This window comes from Procambarus clarkii, chromosome 77, assembly GCF_040958095.1.
Source record: "Procambarus clarkii isolate CNS0578487 chromosome 77, FALCON_Pclarkii_2.0, whole genome shotgun sequence".
Lineage (NCBI taxonomy): Eukaryota > Metazoa > Arthropoda > Malacostraca > Decapoda > Cambaridae > Procambarus > Procambarus clarkii.
Window position 1 is genome coordinate 14,024,162 of NC_091226.1, and position 8,329 is coordinate 14,032,490.

The 8,329-nt window shown below is 45.8% G+C and overlaps 1 protein-coding gene across 11 annotated transcripts in view; it reads left to right on the top strand.

Moving 5' to 3' along the window:
* LOC123747159 (uncharacterized) overlaps positions 1–4,983 on the top strand; it is a 471,756-nt gene extending 466,773 nt beyond the window's left edge. For all 11 annotated transcript variants that reach the window (XR_011224890.1, XR_011224889.1, XR_011224893.1 and 8 more), the window contains one exon: positions 4,591–4,983. Coding sequence is in view for 1 of the 11 variants with exons in the window: in XM_069313935.1 (XP_069170036.1) it covers positions 4,591–4,619 (29 nt within the window). In the remaining 10 variants the exon portion in view is untranslated. The remainder of the gene's footprint in view (positions 1–4,590) is intronic.
* Positions 4,984–8,329: the final 3,346 nt, after the last annotated feature.

The following is an 8,329-nucleotide window of genomic DNA, read 5'->3' on the forward strand; positions in this document are numbered from 1 at the left end:
TCAGTGGTTGTGCCCCCTGTTCCTGCTATTGAGGTTTCTTTGGCCCCCGCTTCCCTCTCGGTTGCTGTTCTTGCTGAGGTGCGCTCCCCTCTATCTACCCCCTCCCCCTGCTCCTCCTCCTTTCTCCTGCGGGCGCCCACCTCGAGTCTGTTCTCCTGCTTCCTTCCCTGCGTGTTTCCTCAGTTTACCCATAGCCACTGATCCCGAGCGCGATAGTCTTTAATGTGCTGTGTCGCTCTTTCGCCTTTTTCTTCCTTGTTCTCTGTTGTTGTCTTTTCTCGTTTCGTCCAAGTATATTATTTAATTGAACGTTATATGTTTTTACGGCAATTTCCTCGAAGTCAGTTATAATTTCGCGGTTTTGGCCCCTTTGTGTCTGTCTCCAGGAGGTGATGCTTGGTGCTCGTCGTTGTCGTTTTCGTTGGTATTCGTTCCTCCTCCTCCCGTGCTACTGTTGTGGGGACCCGTTGCAGGGTGGTAATTCATGTGGTGTGTTGATTCGCGCTCATGTTCCCTTGTCGGGTTATTTGTTTTTTCGCGTCTCTATTGTTGTGCTGCTCGTATCTGTTTTTTGGAAATGGTACAGTTTGTTCCATTTATCTCCCCCCGAGTGTGTCGCTTTCTGTTCGTGATTTGCAACACCACCTGGACTCCTTGCCGGAGCCTGTGCTCCTGCTTGGTGATTTAAATTGTCGTCATTGTGTTTTGGGTAATGTTGTGACGAATACCCGACGTCGCCTTGTTGAGCCCTTTATCGTCTGTTCTTCCCTGTCTCCTGAATTTTGGTGAGGCCTTGGACTTGGACTGTGGGACTCTTACCCTTTGCTGTCTTGATGTTTGTGGTTTTCTTGTCTTTACTTAGATTTCACGTGGCAGATTCTTGATGACCTCCATGGCAGTGATCATTTCCCCATCCTTGGTTGCTTTTTCTCTTTTCTCCTTTCTCTTTCCTTCCCTAGGTGGCAGTTTGCTAAGGTGGACTTGAACCCATTTACCCTCAGTGTTGCTCTCTCTGACCTCTCCCTTCTGCCTCTCCCTCGTGCTCTCCTCGTTTTTCATGTGTTAAACGCTGCCCTCGGCTCTATTCCTCGCTCTTCCTGTGTGGGTCCGCGGAAGTGCGTTCCTGGTTGAATGGGGATTGTGCTCGGGCAGTAAGCTTGGTGCCTGGAAGAGGCACCGCCGTCGGCGGAATCTTTTGTTTGGGAAAGCGAGTGCGGTGGCCCGTAGGGCCACCGCAGTGTCTTTCTCGAATAATTGGAATAACAGTCGAAAATTTCTCGAATAACTAATGGAATAACACTTTCTCGAATAACTGTAGAGTAGTTATCAGTTAAATGTTGTGGAAGTTGAATGTGACAAAGGTAGTTTTGCAGGAATTAGTGTTCGTTGTGAAATAGTTATTAAAGTGGGAATAAAATAGTGAGTTGAAGTATTGAAGATATAATCATTTCGTAAGTTTGTCAACGTTAATTAGTTAACATGTAAATATTTAATCAGTGTCCCATGGAGAAGTGGGTGCAATAACAAAGTAGGAAGTAATATGTTAGTTTGTTGTTAATTGGAAAGTGTATAAACCGGATAAGTAAGCATATTAAGAATGCCTGTAAAAGTGTTGCTTTAACACCTATGTAAGGTAGGGTTCAAGTAGTTAATAAGAACGTGGCCACTAAGGGAAGTGTTGCGGGCCTAATGCAGTCGTGTATATTGAAGTGTCACCCACTCGAGGTGTAGGAAAGTAAATGTACGTGATGACGATAGGGGGTGGTGGACGGGATTTACTGGCAATTAGATTGTGAAAAATGTAAAACAAGGTATGAAGGCAGTAGATTGGGGGTGATTCAATAGATAAGTATTTTGGTTGTTGAATAAGGAAGTTTGAGGGGGATGGTATGAGGTGGACATAAAGGTGTTAAGTGGGAGTTTGACGACTACAAAAGGCATATTGGGCTGCTCCTAGGGAGTGTTTTCATTAAAAACTGAAGCGCCTTAACCTGTAAGTTAGTGCTGTAAGTGTTAGTTTATAAAGAAGAAAAATGGAGTTTTGCTGCAGGATGGTGTTGCTTCCGGAAAATTATGACTAATGAATAACTGTCGATAGGGTTTTTGCTGACGGTTGGCGCGTTGTGTCTTTGAAAGTTGTTGATAGTGGTGTAGTAAACACCTCCCCCCCCCCTCACCCAGCGTTTAATGGGGAGTTGATGTACTCGGGTAACCAGACCACTTTAATTTGACATGAGAGGGGGAACGTTTGAAAATCCGTTGGCTTGCTGTCGTCTTAGTGACGGAGACATATTTAGCTGTAGGTTGTTTGACGTACAGCTGCTATTAACAATACGCATTAGAAAATTTGAGTAAGGCATATAGTTTATAATGTTAATGGTACTGCATGAAATAAGCGTGACCTCCTTCATAGGATGAAGTCATAAAATGAAGGTTTAAGAATGATTGGTTGATACATGGAGGGAATGTAAATGTTGCTGTTGATTAATTTTCACTCGAGACGAGGCTCGTGGCAGTAATTTTTGAAGACTGTGCATGTGGGTGGCGACATTACACGTTGTGGTGTAATAATTGTGTAACTAGAAAAATGTAATCATGGCTAGCGCGTGTTGTAGTATAGGCAGAAGTGAAAGTAAGATGTCCTGATTGTTCGTGTTTGAAATGTAAGTGCGTTGTTAACTTCAGGTTGAGGTTCAGGTATTGGTCCAGGGGGGGGGGGTGTTGGTTGTCGTGTGTAGCAGTAAGTATATTGGTGTCGAGTTGATTTTGTAGTGTTAATTGAGAGTTGTGTACTAGGAAGAGATGTGTCCCTGGAGAAGTAATTGGGAATGTGTGGTGATATAGGTATTAGTAGGTAGTTGTTTAGCAGTTAATGTTGGCTAGGCAGAAGTGTAACAGGAAATGAGAGGCTGAGGGGGTTAAATTTGCGGGATGACTAAACCTCGAGGAGGGAAAAAATTGCGTTTAGCACTGCAATTGTATGTATAAGAAAGGGTTAGTTTTGAGGTGGGTGGGGATTGTCATGGTTGCGGTTTGAATGAATTGTATATAAAAGGACTCGGCCGAGGTTGAAAATGTGTTGCTATGCATTGTAGTTGTCAACCTATATGATGAAAAAGTTTTAACACCGTTTATATGAAATTAATATCCAAATTGTTAGTTGAAATAAACTGAAATGTTGTTCATTGCGGAAATGTGTAATATAAGGAATTGTTAATGGAGTGTTCGTAGTTGGTTGTAGGAGAGACTAGGAATTGTTGTCGAAGATAAGTTGATGGATATTATGGATTTCCAGGATGGTAGCGTGTGGAGAGGTTTTAGGTGGGCGGAACCGAACGATGAAATATCTTGTTTGAGAAATGTGCATAGGGTGGAGACGAGGAGGAACGCGACGGTGGCGAGTAATGGAAGAGGGCGTGACCTTGAGTCGAGTGTGTGTTTATGATATTATAATACCCCTCACTGTTTATGTCGTGCTTTGACGTTTACCCCTCCTGTACCTCATGTTCCTCTTCACCCATCTCTGTATTTCTGTTCAGTTTTGTCGCCTGCAAAATTCTCTTTCGTTTAGTATTACCAATATTTCTCCTAGTATTCCATCTTTGCCCTCCTGTGGAGGGTGTCCCTTGCTAAATTTATTAAATCCCTGAGCCACATTACTAAAGCTTTTACCCCTCCTACAGTTCAGAAATGCGTTTTCCTTGAACACTTGTTCACACTAGCATTTCATTTCCATCTTCACTGATGGGATTGCAGTGTGCGTAGGCCATCACATAAGTTATTTCCTGACCAGATATGTGTCGCCTGCGTCTGGAGACTTGGCATATTCACGGCAGAACTTCATGGCATTCTGTATGCTCTGGTTTCCGACTATCCCTTGCAGTCACATGTCGTTCGATGGAATGTTTTGTTAGATAAATATGGTATCGTTTGATTTGTGCGTTTCTGTTTTCATATTGGCATCCTTATTGATATTTAGCGCACTCTGATTATTCCGCCCATTTGATGGTGGTACATAGCCTTCCTTGTTTGGTGCATTGTTTTTATATTTAATATATATAGATGCACATCCAAATGTAGGTTGTACCTTACCTGATGTCATAGGTTACTGTGATATCACTGGGAAGGATGTTAAGTGAGGTCGTGGTCACCTGACGACATACTGCAAGGATATTTCCAGCTATTTTGTTAGTACCGACAAAGTAAATGGTGGAGTATCGGCCACAGTAGACAAAAGCTTATTACTGTATTCTATTGTAATATGATCAAATAACTAGACATTTGATACTTTGGCTCATAGTAGTGAATTGCTAATATGGATACATACTGACAGTGAAATATTGTTGATAATAAACAGATTATTGTAATGTTTAAATAATGACCAAGTGTGTGGACAAATATTCCCAGTTTTAAAAATAGAATTAGAAAGTAATAGGCTGTTGATAGTGTTTAGTTGTCGATTTAGTGTAGTTCATCGCCTGTAAATACAACTAGGACAGTAGAGCATATATGATGTATTTTATTTAGACTTTCCCTAAAAGTCATGGTACTATTGAATGAATCATCATTCATAGATTTTGTTACTTTCAGGCCTTGGGAAAGAAGAAAGGCAAAGATGAAGGCAGTAAGAAGGAAGAAGAGGAGGTGGTTTCTGATAAAAGCAAGGATCAAGATAAGGATGATGCAATGTGTTGACTAACTGGTGTCCATGGATATGATTGCCTTGAATGATAGTTTTACCATTGGATACTTATGCATAGATTTGTAAAGGGAGTCACTGTGGAATTGTATGTCAAAGGTATTCCTGTAATATATATCAGTTAGGAGATAGTGATATGTGCCATTATTACACGAGTGTACTGTCAGCATCACATTGTCAATATTGTAATAGTTGATTTGTAATGTACAAGTTGGGCTTTTAGAATGTAGTTTGATAAGTCTGAAACAGGAGAGTAATAGAGCACATTAAATAATATACGCAAACATAGTAGTGTTAATAACCTTTAATAATCTTCAACAGTTGTGTGCACAGTAATAAGTGTATGGATTGATAGTTTTAGTTACGACCAAGATTGTAATACGTAATTTGATGTTTTGGATATTTACATACTGTAGGCATTCATTTGTAGTGAAATCTAGTGGCATATGGTTCGGTAACTATTTTTTACAAATCAGAAATAAATAAAATATTAAAAAAAAAGTAGATTATATCTCGAACATTATATATATTTTAGATGCATATCTGGGATGCATTTCGATTATCCGATATACATATACAGATTATATATTTATATTTTGGAGATTATCTATATATTATATAATAATTATAGGATATGTAGGATATTTATCTCGAATAATTATCGTAGCTCTATACCTGTGTGTGTGTAATATCTATATAATATAAATAAATGGAATCTGGCACGATCGTGACCGGACCGAAGGAAGTGATAGCCGAAGCTATTTGAATCACTTCCCCGGCGGCACTCTGATGGTAATCTTTGGCATAGCATTTTATCAAATCGCCTCATTCTTTGGGGCACACGTGAGGAACACAAATGCGAACAAGCGTGAATGGTCCGCAGGAGTATATGCAATTGAAAACTCGGTTGCATATAGTCCTGGGGCCAGGTAACATGTCCTTGGGTGACATTGGGAAGAGGGTCGTGGCTGGGACACAACCTCGTGACTGTTCCTGGACCTAGTCTGGCATGTGTCGCTTTGGGTGGGCGGCCCCCTCCCCGCTCAGCTCGTTGTCGCCGTGTGGGGGCTTAGTGGGCGGCTGCCGGAGTGTGATGCTCCTTGGGACAGTCCTCTGTCCTTTTCTAGCGTTGTGCTCCTGCTGCCGTCCTCTCCAATTCTGCTGGGCATCTGTTCCTTTTGCTTCTGTTTAGTTTTTCTCCCCCCTCTTCTTCTGCTTGCCGTTTCCTGCCGACCTTTTGCTCGTTCTGGTTCTTCCCTTGGACTTCTTCTATTTTGACGCCCGGGTGCTTGAGGAGGCATACTCTTGCACCCGTAGAACTGTCGTACCCGACGTAGAGAGCGAGGGGAACCTTTTATTGTCAATCCCCCTCTCGTCACTGAACCCGATCTCGACGGACTGTCGGTTTCTTAAGGTGGCGTGTGTGGGGCGTATACTCACGACGCACCCCTAGGAGGCCTCGAGAAGATCGGCGATAGCTTCTTGTTGGGTGTCCTGCCTCTAATTGTGGCTCCATGGTGGGTGTGGGGGCACATTCGTGAATGAATTTTTATTTTCGTCTTGATGAAAACCCCTGTTTCGGCTTGTTCTGGTTTACCTTCTCAGGCTCGTGGGGTGGGCGACCAAGCCCCCGAGTCGGTCCGTATTGGAAGACCGGGCTCTGTAGCCTCCGCTGCATTGGGCCCCGACCTTGCTCCTCCTTTGGCCTCTGACTCCTTCCCCTGGCTCCCCTCCCTCCCTCTGTGGTTGGGTCGAGCCCCAAGCCCCCAGTGGTGACTAACTCGTCCCCTGGCGCGGCTCCTTCTCTAGTTGTAACTACTGCGCCTTTTAACCCCTGTCTCTGTGGGGGTTCTCACCGCCGTCCTCGTCACGGCCGCCCTCGCTCGAATCCTTTCAGTTCTGTTACCTATGAAGCCTTGTTTGGTCCTGCTTCGTGGGCCAAATATTTTGATCTCCTCCCTCTTGATTCTGCGCCTCCTGACGATTTCTCCCTCCATCGACATCTCATTGATTCCGTGGATGCCTCCATTACTTTCAACCCCACTCGTGTCGGTACACGTGTCGTTGCTGCTCCTTCTCAGGATGCTGCTTCCCGCTTGGCTGCCTTATCCTGCCTTGGCGAGACCCCCGTTCGGGTCTCGAAGAACGTTCAGTTGAATGCCAGTGTTTGCACTATTTTGCTCCCGCCCCATGTTGCGACCGGTGTTCGGGACCTGCGCGACTGCCACGACGATATTCGACATATCCTCGCTGCCCAGGGCCATTCTATTCTCCAGGTGGACACGTTTACTCGTCCCCCTCGTGGTAGTCGCCGTCAACCCCTCCGGGTTGTGAAGATTACCTTTGATGGTAGGACCCTTCCACCCTCTGTCATTCTTGCTGGTGCCAGGTGCTCTGTCCAGGAGTACATTCCTTCTCCTCGGCTCTGCAACAAGGTGCTGGAGGATTGGGCATGGTGCCCTCCGCTGCTCCGGGACTGCTCTCTCTCTGTCCTTTGTGTGGTGGCGAAGGTCACTCTAAGTCGGAGTGCACTTCTCCCCAGGCTCGTTGCCTCACCTGCGGTGAGGCCCATCCTACCTTCTCCAGTGCGTGTGTCCATTACATGCTTGAGGCAGCCGTCCTCAACTTGAAGCACCGGGAGCGTTTATCTTTTCCTGAGGCGAGGCGCCAGGTTCGCCGGCTCCCGCCTTATGCTAATATCTCTTATGCTCGCGTGTAGCGCTCTTCCTCTCCTCGTCCTTCCCACCTTCCTCAGACTCACAACCGTTTCCGGGCCTTGGACCCTGATGCGCCCACTGCCCCCTCCTCTGTTCCTTTGGGTTCTCTCCCGAAGGATCCTCCTCCTGGTCCTCTGTCTGGGGTTCCCCTTCCTTCTACCCGGTCTGTCGTGTCTTCTGTGTCTTCTTCCTCGTCCCCCTCCGATGCTCCTTCCCATCCTGTTCCTTCATCTATCGGCTCTCCTCACCGCCTGTCTTTGCGGGCGGATGTCCATCGCTCTCCTAACGGCCGTCGTGTGTGCTCTCGTTCGGCTTCTCCTGTTGAGACACTGGAATCCGTTGCCCGGTACGTAGTTGCTGGGACACCGGTCTCTTTAAGTGAGAAGCGTAAGCCTTGCTCCTCTCCGTGTTCCCCGGCGGGTAAGAAGGCTTCGCTTTGTTCCTCAGCTCCTCCTCCTGGCTCTGTTGCTCCTTCCCCTCCCGTTTCAGTGGTTGCGCCCCCTGTTTCTGCTATGGAGGTTTCTTTGGCCCCTGCTTCCCTTTCGGGTTGCTGCTCTTGCTGGGGTGCGCTCCCCTCTTTCTACTCCCCTCTTCCTGCTGCTGTCCTTGAGTGCTCCTCTCCATTGTCTCCTCCTCCGGACCCTGCCCGCCCACCTCTGATCTGTTCTCCCGTTTCCTTCCCTCCGTCTTTGCTCAGTTTACCCATGCCCCCTAACCCTGACTTTGCTGACCCTGATCCCGGCCCTGATATTCTTTAACGTGCTCTGTTGCTCTTTCGCCTTTGTTTCTTCGTTGTTATGTGTTTTTGTCCTTTCTCTTCTCTTCGTTGTCCATTCTTCAATGGAACGTTCGAGGTTATTACTGCAATTTCCTGGAACTCCAACTTCTGATTGCGCGGTTTTCGCCCCTTTGT